Here is a 22801-nt window from a genome sequence, read left to right as displayed (position 1 = left end):
AAAATTTATTTCCCAAAAGCATTTCCTAAAACGAAAATTCTAGAAAATAAAATTGCAAATCCAAATCCAGCCGAGATGATGACTCGTCCTCTTTTTCTCGAGTGATTTACAGACAGAGTGAAGCCCAAACGCTTTGCCGAGGTCTCCCAAGTCTGGTTGTGGTTGGTAGATGGTGAAAGCTATATGCATATACATATACATATAGATACAACCATCCTTACATACCACTACCTCCTGCAAAACCTTCCGCATTCTTTCTTCAAGGGCTTCCCCACCTGACAAGAATTACAACATTATCACGATGATTTATGTGGGCGGGGTGCCATTTGCTCGTGATGACTCATCCCAGGTATAAATTTCTCAACTCTCTACTTCTTTTTCCTATTTTCTGCGCTTTTCAGATGCTTAGAGTGTTTTGCTTTACAGCCCAGGAAAAAAAAGCTTCAATCTTGCAAGTTGTTAGTTTGTGTATGAATTGTGCTGTCCTGATGCGCTAATGTGAATTCAAGACTCAATGTTTTGGGTGTTTGTGGGATCATTTTGTTGCTTGATATTGTGGAATCACATCGTATTTGGTCCTTTCTGCTTTTATGTTTTTAGAAGTTGGCACTTTGTTGAATTGATGAATCTTTATTTGGTTTTGTACTAGAGAAAGTCAAGAAAATTTATACGTAGTACTTCAAACAAGATTGGTGCTTTGTGTTTCACCTAATTTGTCGCACATTTGTGCCTTTAGCAACGGGAACGGGTTTATAAACCCGTTGCAGGATTCCAGGCATTTCCATGTTGTGGCATGTCATGGCTTGGAATTCTTAGACTTGTGAGAAAATAAACACTTGTTTTATGGAGATTTCAAATGAAAAGCCGACTTCAATGAAATGAGAGTGAAAAAGGGAAATGATAGACCTTAGATTGCACACAGTTTTATTGGTTCGTGCTGAGAAAGTCTTGAAAATATTAAAATGAAAACTGTCTGCGATAAAATCTATTTTATTTAATTCAATAAGGAAACAGTGCACCTTTTTCTCCTCTTCTTTTGTTGGGGTGTCATTGTTGCAACTCTAAGTTCTTCTAGCGATTTGGTTGGGCTCGGTGGATATCTGGAAATAGCTTCAATCCTGCATTACACAGTTAGTTTAGTCCCAAAACAGTGTATGGTGCTGCTTGTACTTGGATTTGACCCCAAAAATAGTATGTGCTTGGTCTTAAAGTTACCTTTAAAGAGCTAGAATATTTCCAGCTGTATCTTGAATGCTTGTCTAAATTGATGTCCATATTACAATGAAAGTTCCTTAGTTCCCATCCTTGGGTAGTGTCTCCTCTTAGAAGATGAACTGTCCTACAAGATTGTCAAAATTCATCTTTCAAGTATTTACTTAGAGGCATTTTATTTAGCTGTTTTGCTGCATTCAGCATTGATCAAATGGTATTTTTCAGGGGCATATGGCTTCATTTGCAGTAAATTGTCCTTATGCGAGACATTATAAGTTTTCAAGTTTTCTTGCCATAAAACTAGCTTGACATGTAATGATTCCTACAGCTTGACATGTTACAATTTCATGTGTGGCTATTAAATTACAGCATTTTTATCATGAGCAGGGAATGGAGACTCTGATTGCTTTGATGGAACATCCAGTTTTGGTGTCTGTGTCAAACTCCTTCAAATCAATGGCAGAGAAGAGGGTCTCAGTCTCTAAAAACTCCAGTTCAGTTGGGCCTGAAATTAGTAAATGTGTCTACATTTTCCAAAGGGAATTTGCAGCCGTTGACCCAGCTCTAGTGGACGTAAGTTTTTATTTTTCAGTTGTAGATCTGAAGAACGATGCTGTAAGTGCCTTCCTTTTGATTCTTGACCTTTTGCTATGGATATGTGTGACTCAAATTTGACACCCAATGTCTAGATGGTGGAATTTTGGTGCAGGAATTAAGTATGCAGAACTGTTCTATAAATCCTTGCTTTATGGTGCTTTCTCTTTCTGTGCCTACTAATCAGTTTCTAGTTAATATCCTGGATATAATAAAGTATATATTACGAGGTAAACTTATATATTTGAACAATACTTGTTGTCTGATCTTATGTAATTTCAAATTTACAATGGAAACTTTTTTTCCAATAATTTTGGGAAACTTCTTCCCAAGAATTAACATTAGTTTTAGTTTTATGTAATTTTGTATTTTTCTTAAATTGGTCACACCAATATGTCGACTTGATTTTACATTTCATGGAAAACAAAATTAGTATGATTTATATATCTGTTAATCTATGAGAACTTACCTCATTAATGAATAATAAATAGGTTCAAGTAACAGAATCAATTATATTACCATCTAAAATGTAATTAATTTAAATATAATATCTTACAACCTTGTTTACAGCTGAAATTTTCACTTAAACTTATAATGTGCAGCAAGGGAGTTAAGGTAGACTTTTCAATCTGTCTTACTAGGGAGCATCTAGCTGACACCATCATCTCAATTAAAAAGCTTTTAATATGTAGTTTGTTAATTTTCTTCTCTAGAATCAGTGGCATCATTAGAAAAACTTGATTGTGATTAAATCCTAAGCTTATGACTCTTATTTATCCTTGATTTGCTCTTCGTAAATGCCAAACACTTTTATTTTTCAGTGAAAGGAATTTGAGAGTAGTGAACAACATATAATTCCTATATGCCCTAAATGGTTTGCACACAGAAAAATTTGTCTTGAGATAACAATAGTTAACTTCTTATTTTCAATAAAATATGTCAATATCATCAGCCTGATTACAGTGTTGTCATAATTGTTTTTGTCTAATTTTTTCAATTGTTTTGCTGATTTCCTTAAACTGCTCACACTTCTATTTGCAATTTTTCCTCGTCTCAAGCTAGTTGGTACTGATGAGGCAACAACTTGTGTTGGCATTGCTATAAGAAATTGCAAAACTGGAATGTAAGCGCTAACATAATGGAAATTTCTGACTTGTGTATCCAGTTATCTTGTGGTTATCCTGTGTCTTGTGACATAATTGCAGGATATCTGTTGCTCACATGGATTCTCCAAAGGTTGTTGATACCGGCCTGAGTCAGATGTTATCTTTAGTTGCTGATCACGAGTCTGATGCTCTGTTGGATGTATGATAAATTGTTCTGCTGATTATGTTCTTATTTGAATTCTTCCTTCAGGGTTGTAACTTGTGCACGGTCATGGCTTGCAGGTGCATCTGATTGGTGGGTTTGATGACATCTCGTCTCAAGTCTGGCCATATTCCCCTGTTTTGCATTTAATTTATCAGAGGTTTTGCATCTCGAAAAGTATTTAATTCAAATTCTTGAACTTTCATGCAGCATTCATATCTTGCTATAAGAAGCCAGACCAAACTGGAAGGATATTCCTATCCTTTGTGTGTGAAGATAATCGAAACCCTAATGGATAGGAACGAAAAGTTTCAGATTCAAACTCTCCATGTTCTTGGGCATAACACGAAATGGGACTCTGAAGGAATCGCATACCCCATTTTCCATGGATTTGTGGTCAGAACCGACTTTTAAACTTGTCGGTGGTTTATATCCTTTTCTTTTCTAAGTTTCTAACCTTTTCATGTCAGAAAGCTTAAGACCAACAGTCTTTATATCTTACTTTTCCAGTGTAAATGGAAATTTGGATCCTTCTTAAAGTGTTTTTTGGGCAAATTATTCTAAAACTCTGACCATTTTTTGCTTTCTGAGCTGTTAGACACTTATTTCTCTTCAGTTTTAATATGCCTCTAGTTTCTTCAACAATTTGACTGTCAGAAGTCATTATGTTAGCCATATTCTGTTGCTGCAGATGGAGACCTCCACTGGATCAATCATCCCTGCCAGCTTTGATGGAACTTCAAGATGCCCTGATGAAATTGTCCGGAGAATTCGAGTTACTGCAGCTTTCGAGGATCCTAGTTGGACCGGCAAATTGCTTGATACATATGATACTCGAACTGACCATTTTGTGATCGCTCCATGCGTTTGGTAAGGAGTTTTCTGTTGCTACTTTGGTTCAAATATGCACCTTACCTAACTGGCCTCCGAGGCTTGTTGGTAAATTATAACAGATTCCCAATTATGTAGATGTTGTATCCTTTCTTTTGCTAGGACCATATGGCAAGAACAAATTGCACTGACGCTGCAAAACCTTTCTGATACGGAGATACTACTGGCATGTTCATCTTCACCTTATGCCGAGGTTCCTGATTTCGTAGATAATGAGAAAAGGTATATTTTTGTTTGGCTACAATATTTTTGCTACGTTATTTGCAAGACCTTGGGTGGTTCACTTGCTCAGTGGTTCATGCAGGATGACTTAATGGAATATATCTCCAAGATATTGTCCAACCTTGATAGGTGCCATAAGTGATATTGGAAGTTGTTAACTGATTATAGCTGAAATTGTTTTTGATATTCTTAACAATGCTAGTTTGGCTGTTGATATTTTAACTTGCTTATGTAGCTCCACTAGGAAGGTTCTTCTCATTGAGTGAATAAGTAAAATGACACAAACTCAACTCTTGATTCCATGCAGTCATTTAGAATTTTGAATTTTGTAGCTTTCCAGGAAGTTGGATTACTTGATCTCATATGCTAAATCAGAAACTATTTATTATTCCAGGAAGTGGGATTACTTGATCAGACACCCAAATTGGAGGGAAACTTTTCCTTCAAAGCAAGCCCGTGTGTTTCAGAGGACTGCAGATGGGACCTGGATCAAACGGTGAAGAAAACGAAATGGTCAATTGCATTAAGTAAGAAGCTGCAGTACTCTATGCCTATTTGTTGAAGTCTGAACTGAAGCATGAAACCATGTTCGGCATCTGTTGCCAACTCACAAACTTCAACCAGTGAAAGTTAGCACTTTCATCGGCATTATGCCAATCTCTTTGTTAATATATTCATATTTCCAATTTATCAAGAGAATCTTGGTGTTATTAAATTTTCATTACATTGGAAATATTTATGAAATAAATCCATGATATGTTTCTCTCTGTTTAGAGGATTTTACGATGCAGTCTGAAACCACATACATCAAGCTCAATCTTGTGAAGACAAGTGTGGATAGATATCCATGCAACGGACACACTGATTTAAGAATTGCCGAACGACACAAGTAAGAAGGAAAGAAAGCATCCCAGCTTTAAGATTTCCATGTCTCACCCTTATAAGCAAGAACTGAAGATGACTATGCACATATTCGACTATAGTTGAAAATCCATTTAAGTGTCATGTTCTTGAGATTCTGATTGGTGATGCTTGCTTTAGGACGTTGTTGAAACTTTGCCTTCTGCAATACATGATCTAATAGCCATATTCAGCAACTGATCAGCATCAGCAGCAAGGGCTATTTGATTGAGTGGTATCTCCCATGTCCTAAATGAATAAATCAGGTACAAAAATTGAAAACATACATTTCACAATTCATGCAACATGAGAAGTATCAAAATATTTTATAGATAATCCGAAACTGACAATATATTCTTAACATGACTTCATACATACACCATATATTTACATCATGAAAACAACTACAAAGCAACCAAATATTAAGTCTGTTGCACTAAGCATCAGACCAAGTGATATCCATCTCTCCCCAGTCATCTTCAGGTACTCCCAGGGCTTTCCAAACGGCTTTAGAGGCATCGACGATGTTATTAGGACACGGCGGCTGATAATCATGATCCTCATCACATCCCATTGTGGAATCACACTCGTCAACCACCATGGCCGTCACACTCCGGCCATTAGCACTTATAGTTATGTTGTTAAGGCACCTTGAACCTCCACTATACCATCCAGTAGATAGCGCAACAACGGGCGTGTTGTCGGAATGGTACTTGTTGTCACATTCGGATGGCCCGCCTCCATCTCCACCCTCCTGAAAGCTGTTGAGGGTGAGAACTGCTTTCGTGGTTCCAGAAACGGGGGGCGAACACTTGTAAGTGGTATAAAGCTTCCCCTGTTTGCAGCAGTCCGAGTCGTTCTCCTGGTTGCATTGCCCTGGAGGGGGCTTTTTACCCACTATGCTGCCACTTGGCTTGCAAGACTGAAGTCTAGCTTCTAAACACAGTGCAGAGAGGATGAGTAGCAGAAGAAGAATTGCTTCTTTTCTAAAGCTATTCATTTTGCTTCGCTGTTTCTTTGAATTAGTATTGGAAAAGTGGTTACTGGATGCAAAATAGGATGAAGTATTCTGCTTCCCCCCCCCCCCCCCAAAAAAAAAAAAAAGGCCAATACAGCGGTCAAGGAATATAACGTTCTCATTCATCTGTATGCGATATTCATTTTACAACTTTGTGTCTGACGGAACGAAAATGAATTCTCTGCTTAATCGTGAACCGTGTTTTGATTTACATGAAGTATAACACTGTCGTTGCCCAAGATATTACCCTGCACGTTGCGCTGAGAAGCTTAACCAACACGGCAAAATAACAAATTCCTGAATCAGTGGCAATTGGCATAAACCATTTGAACCCTCCTCTGGATCATCTGATTGACAATCAATCACTCCCCTAACAGAATAATTCAAAATAACTTCAGTCTTTGAGTACTTTCTTGGCAATTTCAGTGTATAATGCTTATATAAGCTGATCAATGATCCTCAGTTTTGCATTACTGTCTAAAGTACATACAGAGACAAGATGAGAAAACACTTCACCGCCGTACTTCTTCTGCTCCTTGCAGCTTATTCTTCAGAGGCCAGACTTGAATCTTGCAAGCCAAGTGGAAAAATAATGGGTAAAAAGCCACCTCCAGGGCAATGTAACCAGGAAAACGACTCCGATTGTTGTAAAGCTGGGGAGCTCTATACCACTTATAAGTGTTCGCCCCCTGTTTCTGGAACAACGAAAGCAGTTCTCACCCTCAACAGCTTTGAGAAAGGTGGAGACGGAGGTGGGCCGTCGGAATGTGACAAGAAGTACCATTCTGATGACACGCCGGTTGTAGCGCTATCGACTGGATGGTATAGTGGAGGGTCCAGGTGCCTTGACAACATAACTATAAGTGCCAATGGCCTGAGTGTGACGGCCATGGTGGTCGACGAGTGTGATTCCACGATGGGATGTGATGAGGATCATGATTATCAGCCGCCGTGTCCTAATAACATCGTGGATGCCTCTAAAGCTGTCTGGAAAGCCCTGGGAATTCCTGAAGATGACTGGGGAGAGTTGGATATCACTTGGTCTGATGCATAGAGCAGTTGATATACGGTTGTTATCATGTGTTGAAAAATTACGATATTTGTATCATACAAAGTTGATGACACTCTGTTTGCAAATACTAGCACAATTTGCACATGGGTTGACTTATGCTTAATTTGCTAAATTTAAGACCATAAATATTTATTAAAATTTCTTGAATTATTTTGTCTCATTCATCTAAGTATTTATTGATTTATGATAAATGAAATTAAAAAAATAAAGCAAAATAATTAGGGAAAAAAAGGCTTAAATTAGAGAAACTAGACGAGAGAGGACAAAATTAAACAAATAAGAGACTTTTTTTTACATAATTAAATAAGAGATTAGGGGGGAGAATAGTTGGGCATTATCTTTTTTATTAGAGGTAATTTCAACAATATATTAAAAAACACAGGAATAGGCTTTGACGCTCGCTGATTGTAAGAACTGTGTCTTGCTGCTTGAGCTAAGGTAGAAGTAGGAAGCTCTTTGGAGGTTAATTTACCTTCTTACAAATGAAAAGCATAGGGAACATATATATATATATATATATATATTACATTTACATGTGTGCCAATTATATTTTAATACAATAAAAAAATTAAAATAGACATGCATGAATTAATTAAGAGCTCAAACGTAGCCTGCACAAAACAAAGCAAACTCCGGGTTTTTCCAGCAGAACCCCGCTCTCTTTCTCCATCACTTTCGTACCATGCCCAGTGTTGGAATTTCATTACCTTACCCGGCCTCATGCTTTAGCATGAGTTCGATATTCCTATTTGATTCAACTTCGTACATGGCAAGTAATGTTTTTAATTTTATTTTTATGATTACTATGTATGTTAAATAATTTTACAATTTTTCTGTAGCATTTTCGAAAAGTTTGTAACATTTATTAACTTGAAAAACTATATTCCAAGCCTGCACTTGGGGCAACCTTTATAAAGAAACATCATCCGTTTCTTGAGAGTAGGAAAATGCAAGAGAAAAGAAAATTAAATATGCTCTTCAGAAACTAATTATCCTAGTCTCACTCATACCTTTGTTCTTTCTCCTACAAAAGTTTCATCTTGTTACAAGCAATATCTAGGTTACAAGGGAAGTGCTCAAGCCAATGGGTTCCTTAGTTCACTGGCAGAATGAGCAAAATGACACCTCTCCCCGAAAGTGCACAATCCCTTGGGGAACTTTTCACACATCTTTTTCTTATAATGGCTTGGTGAAGCGCCCTGGGTGGGTGCACCCATGGGTTTTTCTGTACGACTGCTGGAAGCACTTATGTTCATGATGAGATGCCGTACCACGGCACTAGCCTCCTTGATCTGATCAAAGGTGCCTTCGAGCTCAATATTCCTTTGATTGGGATCTGTATCGTGGTCCTTTATAGAGAGCTTAACACCAGTTTGCCGACAGATCTGCCTTGAGTTCACGCCATTTTTCCCAATAATAGCTCCAGCAAAAGAGGCATCAATGCTAATTTTTGCAGTTGCTGATGCGCCAAAGTTACCCACAGGTAAGCCATGTTGGGAAGACTCGAGCCGTTGGGGAAACCCACCAATTTGTCCCATCACTCTGGGATCTTCGTAACCTGGAACAGGGGGCATGCCCAGCTCCATCTCACTGTGGGCAAAATGGCATTTGTCCCCAAATCGGCATCCTTCTGGAGTGTTAAACTTGTTGCAAAGCTTCGATTTCATGGTTGGGGTAGGGCCATCAGTAAATGCATTCCTTCCAACAGGAAGAGCATTATTTGCACCCAAGTTTGCTAACTGGGCATGTGCACTGTACCCAGGAACATAATGCTGAAAGTGACATGCATCCCCAAAAGAGCATCCTGATGTGCTGCATTGTCAATGCAAAACATGAACATGAGAAACAAGATGCAGGAAAGAGACCATCAAGAAAGCATTCAAACCTGTATCTTAAAATCCCATGAAACCAGACCAGGCCGAATTGGCATGCATTATAAGAATGGGCGTTTAGTCTACACCTAAAAGTCGCTAATAAAATTATCATTGCAAACCTCTATTCTCCTTGAGATGATAAGAACCTCCGCATATACAAATGGGATAAAAGGGGCTTATTTCGTGTTCTTTTTCCTCTGATTCCCCATCAGTGGTTGTATATATGAGATGTCATTGGCGAAGAAATGGAGATTTTGCTTCAACCTCTCAGTGAAATGCGTCAATATTGATAAGCCATGTAGAACAACTAATACTTTTACAACTCTAAAGATGGAACTAATACACTTAAATCAGCGTGCTCTTCCCTTGGCTTTTATTATGCAATGTCGGTCACAAAAACATACATCTCAAGAGTATAAAGCTTATTTTACATAGATTAAGATTATAACCTGAAAAACTTCGTGCATGGCTTTGATTTGCTTCCTACACCAGTTGTAAAGGAGTCCATTTCTGTACCAGAGAATTATTCCTTATTCAGCTACATATTCAATGACTTTGACATTCAACCTTGAGAACCTGAACATCCAGGTCCAGCATATCTAAAAATTTTACAAGCATATCATATTCCTATAAGACTTATAAAGACTCAATTTATGCATTAAGCATGTGAGTTCGATGCCATGCTCATAGGACACAGGAAGATAAGCATGTGAGTCATCCCTCACTTGGAAAAAGAAGGCAAAGGCATTCAATGAAACGATAAACAGGAAGAAGAAAAAGATTATACGGCAGCCCTGGATTACTGTTTTCTAGAAAACTCTATATAATCATCCTGATGTATATTTCTTTCAAAGGGTACAAATATATAACATGACATGTGCACTTTCTACACATTAAGATTACCAAATCCTCTTTATTGAAACCTTATTCAAGAAAAATCCAGATTCTCACTCCTAGATGCTCTTTAATACTATGTTCTCCACAAAAACTAATACACGCTTAAACACATAATTAGCCATATTCAATCATAGCAACCCAGATTGAGTAATCCATACCAATATCACCGAAAGCATCGTATCAAATCCCAAACAAGGGAAAAGTAGAAACAGCCAATATTACCAGAAAACATCAAGAGGCAATAATCAGGCCTCAAATTGAAAACAACGAACAACTAATTAAATTCGAAAACGATAGCGCTAAAAATCCCCAAATTCAAAGGCTAACCTTCCTTTGATTTCTTGAAACCTCCATTCCCAGAGAAAGCGGCGTCTAGTCTGCCCCTTTTGCGTCCGAAATCCATCAACACAGGGCAAAATTAAGTTGGAAAAGGAGGAGAGAGCAGCAGCACAAAACCCTAGGGCTTGGGCGGGCCGAAGAATGGAGAGAGACGGTGCACCGGAACTGAAAGTTGAGATTCAAATTTAGTTAATAGTGCGGCTTTGAGACCGCCTTAGATTCTTACAGAATTCACAGTAGCTATTGATTGGGCCCAACACCAATTGGGCTTAGGCTGCTAGCTCTATTTTTTCTCCTAAGCCCAAAAGTACGTATTGTTTCTTTTTTTATTATTAAAAATAAGTCAAGAAGAGTTTTATTTTTTTTTATAATATACGATTTGGAACTACTCCACTTCTGTACAGTTTCTTACCATCATTTATTCTACTTTATTGATAAAAAATTTTTATTTCAAACACGTTCAACCTTCATTTCTATTTTACAGTATATTTTCACTATAAAAACAGTATAGGAATATAAGTAGCCCCATCAAGCGTATCGGAAAAATTTCATTTATAACCCCCAACGCATAATCTTTTAATTACGATATCTCAATCCCACCACTCGTGTAAAATCTCATTGGCAGAACCCATTTTTCATATGCATTTTCTCCACTATCTTGAGGTACTACTTTGTATTATGCTAGCCAATATATTCTTCAATAAATTGCCACCCTCTTCCCTTTTTGCCCTAAACAAGACTTAAACTGCACAACTTGAACATATTTCGTGGCAGTGTTTGTCAACCATAACCTAATATGAAGACGTAATTGTGGGGGTGGGGGTGGGGGTTGACTGCAAAACCTAAGTGGGGGTGAGTTGATTTATGATCGAGTGGAGCGTAGAAAGCATAAAATAAGTGAACGATGCAGAGACGAATAGCTTGGTACACAAGCCAAGCCATGATGTTTTTGGATCCCTTTACTCCCACCCAGATAATCATGATCGTCAGATTTACATTGGATCGTCATCTCTCATCATAAGTCGTACGTTGTTGACCCTTTCCTCCCACTAATTAACGTGTTTTGGTGAGGATTACATTTACATGACATGTCTCTAACACGCTTACTAACAATTATGACAACTTTAGAAAAAAAAGTTTTTTGTATTTGAAATTGAGACAAGCTGATTGACCAACTTAGTGGATAATCAATATCTAATCATTATTATTAGTGGAGTATCTTTCCTTCCCCCCTCCAGTTTTCTAACTGACGTAATCAATTAATTTTCTCTTTAAAAACAATATTACGTTTTGGTTTCATTTTTAATTTATTTAGATGTGTTTTGTGAACATAGAGAGAGAAAAATAAAGATAAATAAATATGTGTTAGATATAGTGTGTATATTTGAATTTGTTTTTGGAGATAATATAAAATAAGTATGGTATGTTTGATGTTGTTTAGTGGGAGACAAAAATTATTGTTGATTGTCAAATCATGTTTCTTTTTTATATATATTTATATATATGTATGAGTATGTACGTAATTTTTTAGTTGTAAGGGACTATAATTAGTGTAGACTTATTTTGACTAAAAACAAATGAGGCACTGTTTCAAAACATCTCAAAACACCACTAAAACTTCCAAAACAAATCAAGACAAACATTTGTCATGTTTTGGCCCATCTCTGAGACGGGCCAAAAATGAAACCAAATACTATGTAAATTTTTTTAGATAAAATGGTCGTTTAATATGATATCAAAATTATGTTCAAAAATAGGTCTTGAGTTTGAATTTTATTGCCACTCATTTATAAAAAAAAAACAAAAGATTACATATGCAGGATTTGCACGTACTGGACGTATATTAAGATATCAATAATATGATTCTTCTTTCTAACAGTTTTAACTTTTAGATGCGGTGATCGTTTGACACTCTCAACTTTTCAAATTTGATTTTCTTCTACCCTTCCTCACATCAAACCTCTTGCGCTAGCATTCTGTGTATATTGCGTTCGTTAATCAACACAATTCACTTTTTGAAATTGTGCCCATGCAATTTTACTACTTTTGTATTATGCTTATTCGTGTTACTGCTGTTGGATATTGTATTGTTGTTCTTATCAGTATCTTGTGCAAGTGTTGAGAGAAATTCTCTTTTTTATGCTTTGAAATGAAAATAATCGTTTATTATTAGACTATTAACTCCATTATGTCATGATCCGGGTCGAATTATTCGATTTCCTGTGACGATCTCACTGCAGATGGTCTAACTCTTCCGAACCAGATTTTGGGTTCCCTGAGAATAAAACACGAACCGTGAGCTCGTCGGGCACATCCCCGACAATGACCTTCCGACGCTCAAGTTAGGTTGATCGAGAGAAATATATTCGATCTAAAAGTTCGAGCTTAATTAATGCATATCAGTTACCTCATTTATGGCGTATCAGGGTCTATTTATAGAACACAGTTGTACGTTGAGTATTGGGCCACGTGGCCTTATCCTATCGGTGTGCGTTCTAATCAAACGGTTGTCATTGTCCGGGTCTTCGGCCAGTCTGTGCGATCCGGGTCGGGTCCTCCACGACCCGCCCGCTGTAAAACACGCGGATCCTGATCGCATAATGACTAAAATACCCTTAATGAAGGTTAGTTTGGTCTTTTTGCCGGTGTGATGTGTGCATACCCATCATGTCCCTTTCCAATTCTAAAAAAACACCACTTAAAAGTGGTATCTAACCTTAAAATTCACATCTACTCGATCATAATTTGCAAGTCAAATAAATTTACAAATGTAGGGAGTTCCAATCAAGAACCATTGAAATCAACATGCATATCTTTTTTTAGCACTATATATATATATATGTGTGTATGATGATTATGATTCATGAATGATATTGTAATGATCCCTGCAGTGAGTAGAGTAGAACAGCCACACCCACCACCCCACTTACAGATCTTTTTCAATTGCTTTTTGTTTATCCTGTGTTTAATTGTAACATGAGAGAAAAGATGGATGATGTCTTGTCTGAGGGAATTTGATCTTTAGCAGATAAGAATGAAAGGGTTGAAATATAATAATATGTCTCTCGTAGTCAAATAAACCTTTGTTCTTTCTATGTAATTTCAGCCTCCTAAATAATATTGTCTCTTTTTCAAATCCCTAAATCATTACAAAATTGCGTGTTGAAATTGCCACCTTAATTTCTAAAAAGCCACCCCCGACCCAACACACACACTGCAGGTTTCTTGAAATTCCATGAATGAATAGATATTGTTCTAAGACAGCGCCATGACCCTTCCTTCTCCATGTGGTTTAGGTGGGAACAGCTGCCTCCACCTACTAAGACTAAGACCTTAACATAGTTCATTCATATATATATATATATATATATATATATATTCGACAATTTATGAGGATTTTTAATTAAATTAAATAATGCGTGTCTTAACTGTTAAGGAAATCATAGTCATGCATGGTTTAAAATCAATGATGCAAATCAACCTTATCTTGAAAATAATGAAGAGCTGTCACACACTTGATTTCTTTTTCTTGGATGGGAAAGTGAGGGTCATGATATGATCAGATATTGAAATGTGTAGTTTAGCAGTAATCGAGTGTGAAGGCATGCACTGCCACTGCACTAGAGATAATATCATAATTAATTACAATCTTTGATTTCTAATTGGCTTGTTTTTTGTTCCAAAGTGGGACCCATCCCCAAAAATACAATCTTTTTTCTGACTTTACATAAGTGATTTTCAGATTGAAAATCAATTAAAAAGTTGGCACTGCCCTTGCCACTACCCCTCCCAATATTTTAAGTGGTTGCAGTATTTTTTTCATTTTGATTTTAAATTTTATATACCCTTTACGTTAGAATTTAAACAAAAAAAAATATTAATATCAATAAAATATTATTTAATTCTTATTTCGTATAATTTATTGATAAAAATATCTTAATAGTAATTTATATTTATATTTATCTCGAATTATTGTATTGAACAAAAGTAATTTTCGATGAATAAAAAAACTAGATATATTACCAATAATTTATTTAGAATGCTAATGAGCATAAAATATAAAGTTTTTGTAAATTTTTTACTAATATCAGTATTTTCTATCCAAGTCGTAATGAAAGGAATACATTTAAAAATGAAAAAATATTCTCAAAAGGGTGCAAGCGTAATTAATTTAATATATAAATCGTAATTGAGAGAGTTAAGGTCAATTTAGCTGCATAATTTGAGTATATAATTATTAAAAATCGCACTTTTGACGCTTAGCAGCTAAGAATGCCTACTCCAAATACGATGACAAATTAATATAAACCAACCAACACGCATGCATGCCTAAGGCTTATCACAATCTTTAAATAAGTGGTTCCAACTATACATGTCAAGAACTCATCGATCATCATCTCAAACCTATAATTTAAAAAACAAAAAATCATCTTGTATGGAATAATTTTTATAATTTAATTCTGTAATTTTAAAATTATGAAAATTTTATTTTTTTTCTTTTTTCGACTAATTTGACCAGAAAATTGCATGTAATGACTTGCACTTAAACCAATTAATTTATAATTTTAATATGATAAATTAATTCATGCAGGATAAAAAAACGCCAATTCCCTAAGTTGCAAGACTAAAAATATCAATTTTTTTTAAATTACAGGACTAAAATTGCTATTTAATTTGATCATGTGCAGATCAAATTGGCCGAAAAATGACCAAATTAGTCAAAATTTAAAATACACAACTAAATTAAAAAAAAATTAATTAGTACAGGACAAAAACTACTACTTTATAAATTACAGGACTAAAATTACATTTTTCCAATCAGTATATATGTTGATAGAGAACTTTTTTTAAATAATTACGGTGGTTATCCCCTATCTAGCAAGAAATTAAAAGGCTTGATTAGTAATTTAAGTTATGTACCTACTCTAATCAAACTATTAATAAATTGGGCTTTATTTCTCTTTTCCTTTTTTTTTTTTTGTAAGGATGAAAATGCAGCAGAAATCATTGGACGACATATGGTTTATATTTAGGAGATTAGGTCATGTGATCATGCATGTCCCTTTTCACTATATACTATGATTCTTATTGAGGATTATATATATATAGGAATGGGTCCATGGTCGGTTACTTCATTAAATCAACAGAATCTGTCTTCACTTGTTTTCTACTATTTTAATTTTCTTTTTGTCCTACCACATACGTCTTGGATTACTTAACCCAATTTAATATGGATTTTTTATTACATTTTCGTGTCATTAGAATTTATATTTATGTTAATATACCAGAATCCAAATTAATTCATATTCAAGTTCGAAGTCACGTGTGCCTATTTATCTTACTTTATATAAATATTTGTCTCACTTTATTTGAATTATTGTACTTTGTTTGTTCTTATTTATTTATTAAATCAATGTATTACTCCAAAAAAAAATTGAACGTATTTTTTTGGTATCAAATTACTTATATGGTAACGAAAAAAATGAAAATAATTCAGTTCTATATATATATTAAAGAAAATATTTATATACATGATATATTTAATTAAGAATGTTAGATTATTTAGTTGAATAAATTAATTTAACGCCAAAGACACATAATTAATCTCAATTGAATTTCCAGTACCTTCTTTCTAATTATATATATATGGAGGAGTGTTAACATCTAAGAGGACAGGCAGGTCACGTAAGTCTGAATAGAATATGAAGTGATGCAACAGTCTTTTACACCTAAATTTCGACACACACATAACTTTATTTATTTTGTAATATTAAGGAGAATTGACATTACAAATTGTCTTAATTATTGGATAAGGTAGCACGAAAATGACAAATTCGAGTAGGTGCATAGTACGTGGAACTTCAATACGTCAAAACTTAAAATTTAGCGATCATAGATATCTCGTGTCACATACATACCATATTTAAAATCAAATATATAAGTCGTGATTTAATTAATTATTTTTTCTTTTTTTAATAATAATAAAAATAATAAAAGAAATTAAAAGTTTGATGTGAGAAGATGTGATAATGAGTTCTCCAGATGCCACGACTGTACATTAATTATGATGACTCATATTACATAATAGAAAGTATGTCAAGATCAATACCTAATAATGTAGCGTTATGTGGATAGTGATTTTTTTTTTTTAAAGAAAAAGGAATTTGATTTTTTATGAAAAATTAAATTTAATTAGTTTCAAATTTAATTATGTATAAATATATGTAAATTCAATTTGTATATATTAAATGAAATAAAAAATATAATTCAATATTTATGTGCGGTTCTTACACAAAGAAGAGCAATTTTTGAGGACGTATTGTATTAAATTTGAACAAAAAATGTTGAATTTGTAGAGGGATGAAGCATCAAAATTTGGAAGGTAATTGAAGAAGGAAGAAGGATGTCACGTGAGGGGGAGTCACGTGGGGGGTAATGGGAGGCAATAATGATGGGGAATGTACTTGGGTGGTGTGTAGTAATAAAAAGGGCACCCCACTTTAGCAGACACAGTGATGGATATGCCACCTTTGTCCCCATCATTAATACTAATAAATCATATGCCCTTCTCTCCACGCCTTCTCATCGTTCATCAACGCTCAATACTTCCTCCTTCCAATCAATTCTAATCTACAACAATTACACATTAGATAGACAACCTTTGCACAATCACATAACTACTTCCCTTCCACCTATCATGCGCCTATGCTTCTAATTTATATATTTATTATTTCACTTTTTTGTATCTTAATGTATATAAAAACTATATTTACATTTTTAACTCTTTCTTACGTAGATTTCATGAATTAATTCGCTGTTAAAAATAAGAATTTCAATTTCATCGATTTTTATTTGTTAGTTCTACGAGAACATCAAAGGGGAATTTTAGTGCAAATTAGGCCTATTTAGTGTAATTGCAGTATTATACTTGTCATGTAATAAAAGTATGGTTCAATTGTATTTATGTTGTAATTATTATGTAATTGATTCAATTCAATTTAGACCAATTTGAATAAAAACATGACAATACGGAAACAAGTATACCCGTTGATGTATCCAAACAAATTAAAATTTAAGCACTTCTTTTCCTTTTCAATGGCAAATTTCCTGTCTACTTTGTAATATTATCCCACAAAATCAACATCGGATGAGCCTAAAAAACTGCTCAAGCTGAAGAATTTCTACAACATCCCACAAGCCGGATTCCGACACCAAACATAGCCAAGAAAAAAAAAAAGGATTCTTTCCTATATGTACAAATAATGTATCAGGACCACAACCATGGACAGTCTGAGGTTGTAATTTTCCTTCACCCCTCACAAAATTAAACTTATGAGGGTGCAGGCTGATTGGGATGGCCGGTTGGAGTTTGGGAGAAAGGGTAAAATCTTGGTCTTGTTAGAGGGAATGCAGGAATGGGTTTTGGGATCGATTCCGCGGCGGCGGTGGGTGGAGGGGCGGTGGCGACGCGTTCGCAGGAGGGGCACATGGTGAGGGTGGTGGCGGGGAGTTGCATGTAGAACGGGTTGGAAGTCTTGAGGGCTCTGAGTTCTTGAAGTTCTTTGTGGAGTCGCCTGTTCTCCTCACTCAGTGTCTCACAGCACCTCTTCAAGTACTCGCAGTCCACCTCCGTCTGCTTCAATTTCGTCCTGCGTGTAAACCCACACCTTACTGCGTGTTTCTCCCTCAATCTATACGTACATATGTGTGTATGTATATATATACACATTTGATTATGATAACAAAATAAAAAAAGAAATTGATTTTTTCACATACCTGGCCCGTCTGTTCTGGAACCAGACTTCGACTTGTCGAGGTCTGAGATTAAGCTGTTTGGCAAGAGCAAGCTTCTGTTTCTGCTTCATTCAAACAAATTAAAAGACCAACAAAAACAAAAAGAATTAATAAAAATACCAATCTATTTTTTTGAAAATTAAATCAATATAGTGAATTGAATATTAATTAATTAGTACAAACATACAGGATTGAGAGTGCTGTGTTCTTTGAAGCTTTCTTCAAGAAAAGCAGACTGTTCTTTGGATAATCTGAGCTTTTTCCTTGTCTGGAGGCCATTCTCGTCGTCATCACTGCCTCTCTCCGACTCCACGACGTCGTTCCCCGTGGCTGCTTCAAACGCCCTCTTCTGACCACCAAGCTGCAGATATCCAGTACCCCTTCCCTTGTCGCCATTCTCGTCGTCATCACTGCCTCTCTCCGACTCCACGACGTCGTTCCCCGTGGCTGCTTCAAACGCCCTCTTCTGACCTGACAGCTGCAGATATCCAGTACCCCTTCTCAACAAGCCAAACTCCATGTGAAAGGGAGACGTCGTCCCCACGCTGTTTGCCGACGAGACTTCCTCCGCCGGAGGAAACCTGTTCACGTCCAACCCCCTCGCCGCCACCGGTAGCCCCATATTCCCCGATGAGCCATTTTCTGGGCTTCCTTCACAAGGGCCAGCGGAAAACAGCACACCAAAAGTAGGATTACGATTTTTCTTGATGGATATATATTTGGAAATATACCATAAATTTTAGCATTATCGACATAGAAAAATAGAGTGGTTGGGATTAATTATGTGTTACATCATCGTCATCATACATCGGCCTCTCTATTTATGTTAGTAGGTTCACACATGCACATAAGAAATCAAAAAATTCCTCCTTCACATTATATTTAGCCCAATTCAATCAATTACATATATAATAAATACTATAATTAATAATATTTTTTGAACAATATATATATACACTACATATTTATATGTCCATCAAGTACCCTGATGGCCCTTCAACTTAATCAAACACACAACGGCAGTTTGACTGATTAACGTTATAAATCAATCGTTGAAAAAAACAAGTAGTAGGCCATGAATTTACCATTATCAGAAGTAGACCAATTAGGGAGAGCCCGGCGAGGAACAGGAGCAAGAGGGAGAAGATTCAGCTGCACAGGAGTATTATCATCATCACTCCCCTGATTATCTCCTTCTGACATCTGATCATCATCATCGTCGTCGTCGTCATCGTCATCGTCCTCATTAGTTATTTTCTGGGGTTTCTCCCGTTCTTGATCATCTCCACCTGCAGCAGCAGAAGAGTTGAGCCCCAAACCCATGCAGAAATCTAAACCAGTACTCTTGATCTTCTGCTTGGTGGACTTCTCTGTGTTATTATCTTCTCTCAAGAATCCAACTCCATCTCCTAAGCTCAAGCCCAACTCCATCTCTGGGGCGTTGGGAGGAACAAAATTGAGGGTTTTGGGGACAAGTAGCAGTCCGAAGAGTCTTTTATAGAGAGAGATTTAATTCAACCCAATATGTGTGAAAATGTTTGTTTCAACTAGTGGACACCTGCAATTTATTTTAATCAAAAGTACTGATGAGAGAGAGAGAGAGAGAGAGGGGGAGGAGTGAGGAAAGAGAGTAGACCAAACATGTAAAGGTCTCTCTACTCTTTTTCTTTCACTTTATATTTATTTTTATTAATTAATGATTTTGAATTATCTTTCTCAATTCTACCTTTTTAAGGGTTTTCTTTTTTTTTTTTTCTTTTGGAGTGTTTGGGTGTTGGATTTTTTGAGGACTAGGAAATTTAAGGTTGTGATGATTAGCATAATGGGGGAGGGGGATGTTTGACCGACATACTCATCATGTTGACAAAGAGCACACGTGAAACCCCCTCTATTTTTATCAGGCCAAGACATGTCCCTCTTTCAAGATTTTGGGGGACCCTACCCTTAATTTCCCTTTAGATATACACGTTCCACATTCACCATTTATTTATTTATTTCTTTTTAATTATCAAGAATTCAAATTCTTAATTATATAAAATATTTGCTTCACGTATGAAACACACTTTACTTGTTTATGCCCCATATGCATAATAAATATGAAATACAAAATGATGAAGAAAATATATTTAAAGATGCGTCAAGAAAATATTCCAAACACCCACGAGTTCCTTTTTCTTTAAAATTTTTTATTTTTTCTCAGAGGAAATTTTAAGTTCATTAGACTAAAGACTGATCTCATCTCGTGATTTATCGTTGCAGTTAGTTCAAAAAATTCTACTCATCGAAGTCCGCTTTCGACCCTAAAAAATGAAGATAATTGAACCTTACACCAACCTTTCGAATTTGGTCACAATCAGTCACATAAATACCGGCCCTCTCATTCTAAACTTTTAAGAGACTTAAGAAAGGTTGGAAACCAGAGCATACGGAGAGAATTATTTTAAATCAATCATGTATTTTTGCGTTATAAACTATGACTATTTTAACCAGACACACATTTATTTTTCTAGGTTTGAATAAATAACATAGAATGGCATCAAACATCTGCATATGACAAAATTATAATTTGAACATTGTGAATGAATGTGATAATACATTTAAAGTTTAGATATTATTAGCATCATCCGCTGAAATTTAGTTTTTGAAAAATACGTAACCATTTACTCCCTTAATAATAATAACAATGATGATTTAATTAATTTTAATAGAAACGTATATTTTAATTTTAATCATACGCACATATATATGATGAAACTGAAATACGTAATTTTAAATTTATTTATAAAATTTCAAATTTTACCCTATAGATAAGTTAAGACATCATGAGTTGGATGTGGACACTGTTTGTGGTGCCGAATTGTGTAAGCAGTTGAGGGACAAACAGTGGTTCTTTTGTTCTGATTAGTTGAATGCCCCTAATTATGGAACGTAAAGCCAACTCTGATTTTAGTTTTACCAAACAAGGTACTAGGTAGCCCAATCACACACTGCCTTTAGTCCGACACTCGATGCTCCATGCTCATCATGCCCATGATTTACACTTCACAACCTAAAGCCGTGTTTGGGAGAAATATATTAAATGAAAAAACAGAAACTGTGGAAATAAATGCATTTTTCACGGGGAAAAAAAACAAAAATATACTGCAAAGGGGTTTCCAAGGCAAAAACATTATATGATCTCCGATGATTGCTTTCCCTTAAGACACGCTGTTTGACTTTTTGTCTCTTTTTTCTTACTTTTTACCACTTTCTGTCGGTACATTTTTTGTTTATAAATTTAAAAATAAAATTGAATTCATAGTTCTTTTTCCATTTTGAGGGGAAAAATCTTAACAAATTTGGATAAATGGTATAAGTTATTTCTAATTGTGAAAAGATATATTTTAAAACTTAAAAAGTTGATATACTCATATTCCCATTTTTATTATTTGTAAAAAGAATCTTGCATAAGTACGGATTTTTTTTCCCGACTCATACAAAGAGAATAATTATGCGGCATTATTGGCCTTCAAAATTATATTTAAAATTATATATATGTTAATTTCATTCAAGTGGGAAGACCAGCTAGTTTTATTTTGTACGATTTTATTATTTTAACATTAACTGATAATATGAGTTATATCAGAAGAAATTCTTACGCAACTTTTTTTGAAAAAAAAATAAAAATAAAAAACTGCTAAACATATTTGGAGAACGAGTGACACGTGTACTGATGCAATAGGTGGGAGGAAGAAAAGAACCTGGGAGTTTGGGGCAGTCGGTTGGGCAGTTGAAGAGGTTAATAAATTATTATGAAAAATAATGAGAAAGGAAGAGATATGAGTCATAAAGGTCTGTTTGGGGACAGGCACAAGTCAAATCCAAATCTTGACTTTTTGCTTTTTGATTTGTCCAAGAAATGCCACAATTACCCCTAATTGACGTGTAATAAGGTGAGGTGTGAGGACAAGACCATGTTTGGTGTAGTTGAACAGGGAGAAATACCTATTACTATAATAGGAGCTTTAAATCATCACTTTTATCATGATTCTATCTTCATCTATTTTAATTCACATGGTTATAGATATAAGTTTTCTTTCTTCTTAATTGAAATGAAATAATAAATTAGTCACAAAATAGACGTACGTTCACGGGTATGAATCTAAAACTAAGAGTTTTTGTTTATGATGCAACGCTCTACTGCTTGAATTGTGAGTAATACTGATACGATAGTGCACACTTTGAATGAACAGATAAAAACTATCCAAAGCAAAGATCGAATTAACCATTCGTTTGTAATGAAAAAAATATTAGATTTACATCAATCTGTTCTGAGTACGTCAACTAATGATTTCTAATGGTAATGAGACATTTATTTCGTAAAAGACATTACTCAATTTTGGTCACCATTATCCCATCAATATAAGAGTTAGTAAGTTCAATCTTCGTTAGATCAAGCATCATGAACAGCTGTTGAAATCCCACAGTACACTCAGATAAAATGCGCAAACTCTATAATCTTTAATGAGATATAGAGTCATGACATTCACATCAAAAATTGAATGCTAAACCAACACACCATCACATTGGTGGTAATCAAATGAAACATATGAAAATTCTTACATTCATTTTGAAAAGTGTGAAGACTGGCATAGGAGAGAGAGTGATGGTGCCTATGTGCATGAGTTCAATTTATTGCAA

The 22801-nt window shown here is 35.3% G+C and overlaps 5 protein-coding genes across 7 annotated transcripts; 2 read left to right on the top strand and 3 right to left on the bottom strand.

Moving 5' to 3' along the window:
- LOC105168640 (protein N-terminal asparagine amidohydrolase) lies at positions 42 to 4995 on the top strand. Its single transcript, XM_011088774.2, has 9 exons — positions 42 to 349; positions 1600 to 1785; positions 2865 to 2929; positions 3012 to 3111; positions 3195 to 3233; positions 3325 to 3510; positions 3806 to 3984; positions 4108 to 4227; positions 4622 to 4995. The coding sequence occupies exons 1-9, from the start codon at positions 302 to 304 to the stop codon at positions 4725 to 4727; spliced, it is 1029 nt and encodes a 342-aa protein (XP_011087076.1). The 5' UTR covers positions 42 to 301; the 3' UTR covers positions 4728 to 4995.
- Positions 5100 to 6176, bottom strand: LOC105168630 (putative ripening-related protein 1). Its single transcript, XM_011088766.2, has one exon. The coding sequence runs from the start codon at positions 6125 to 6127 to the stop codon at positions 5564 to 5566; it is 564 nt and encodes a 187-aa protein (XP_011087068.1). The 5' UTR covers positions 6128 to 6176; the 3' UTR covers positions 5100 to 5563.
- Positions 6243 to 7333, top strand: LOC105170038 (putative ripening-related protein 1). Its single transcript, XM_011090630.2, has one exon. The coding sequence runs from the start codon at positions 6645 to 6647 to the stop codon at positions 7197 to 7199; it is 555 nt and encodes a 184-aa protein (XP_011088932.1). The 5' UTR covers positions 6243 to 6644; the 3' UTR covers positions 7200 to 7333.
- On the bottom strand, positions 8099 to 10530 carry LOC105168621 (zinc finger CCCH domain-containing protein 14). 2 transcript variants are annotated; one of them, XM_011088759.2, is made up of 3 exons: positions 10316 to 10530; positions 9541 to 9601; positions 8099 to 9029 (listed from the first exon to the last, which is right to left on the bottom strand). In XM_011088759.2, the coding sequence occupies exons 1-3, from the start codon at positions 10389 to 10391 to the stop codon at positions 8294 to 8296; spliced, it is 873 nt and encodes a 290-aa protein (XP_011087061.1). In that variant the 5' UTR covers positions 10392 to 10530; the 3' UTR covers positions 8099 to 8293. The 2 variants fall into 2 exon arrangements, with proteins under 2 accessions (XP_011087061.1, XP_020553217.1); XM_020697558.1 differs by having other exon boundaries at positions 9541 to 9690; positions 10316 to 10528.
- Positions 17381 to 19669, bottom strand: LOC105168612 (homeobox-leucine zipper protein HOX11-like). 2 transcript variants are annotated; one of them, XM_011088749.2, is made up of 5 exons: positions 19207 to 19669; positions 18617 to 18772; positions 18309 to 18499; positions 18104 to 18186; positions 17381 to 17976 (listed from the first exon to the last, which is right to left on the bottom strand). In XM_011088749.2, the coding sequence occupies exons 1-5, from the start codon at positions 19550 to 19552 to the stop codon at positions 17658 to 17660; spliced, it is 1095 nt and encodes a 364-aa protein (XP_011087051.1). In that variant the 5' UTR covers positions 19553 to 19669; the 3' UTR covers positions 17381 to 17657. The 2 variants fall into 2 exon arrangements, with proteins under 2 accessions (XP_011087051.1, XP_011087055.1); XM_011088753.2 differs by having other exon boundaries at positions 18104 to 18183; positions 19207 to 19666.

The sequence above is a fragment of the Sesamum indicum genome, linkage group LG1 (genome assembly GCF_000512975.1).
Source record: "Sesamum indicum cultivar Zhongzhi No. 13 linkage group LG1, S_indicum_v1.0, whole genome shotgun sequence".
NCBI lineage: Eukaryota > Viridiplantae > Streptophyta > Magnoliopsida > Lamiales > Pedaliaceae > Sesamum > Sesamum indicum.
The sequence above is the reverse complement of the archived record's forward strand: the minus strand, read 5'-3'. Positions and strand labels throughout refer to the sequence as shown.